The 247-nt window shown below is 41.7% G+C and overlaps 1 protein-coding gene across 1 annotated transcript in view; it reads right to left on the reverse strand.

Moving 5' to 3' along the window:
• The window catches only part of LOC119581907 (cytochrome P450 9e2-like), a gene marked incomplete in the record, with an annotated part of 9,439 nt that overhangs the window by 1,050 nt on the left and 8,142 nt on the right, over positions 1–247 (reverse strand). Inside the window, 1 exon segment of the mRNA XM_037930070.1 lies at positions 1–180. Coding sequence (XP_037785998.1) covers positions 11–180 — 170 coding nt within the window.

Raw genomic sequence — 247 nt, forward strand, 5'->3', positions numbered from 1 at the left:
CATTTCTTTTTTACTCTTCTTTCAAAGGTGTCAAGAGAAGGTTAACCCCGTCTTTTGGCCGCAGTAAACCTAGGCCAAAGTCAGTCTTAATCTCTTCGTGTCCCGGTGCCAACTTCATGTCCGAGGCAAGAAGCATCTTGGCCAGACCTACTTTGGTTTCCATGAGGGCAAATCTCATAGCTGTAAAGAAAGCCATTGTTAGAAGTGATTTTATTCCTCATTGGGTATAGGTATTACAATAAATCTT

Source organism: Penaeus monodon, chromosome 15 (genome assembly GCF_015228065.2).
Source record: "Penaeus monodon isolate SGIC_2016 chromosome 15, NSTDA_Pmon_1, whole genome shotgun sequence".
In the NCBI taxonomy this organism is placed as follows: Eukaryota; Metazoa; Arthropoda; class Malacostraca; order Decapoda; family Penaeidae; genus Penaeus; species Penaeus monodon.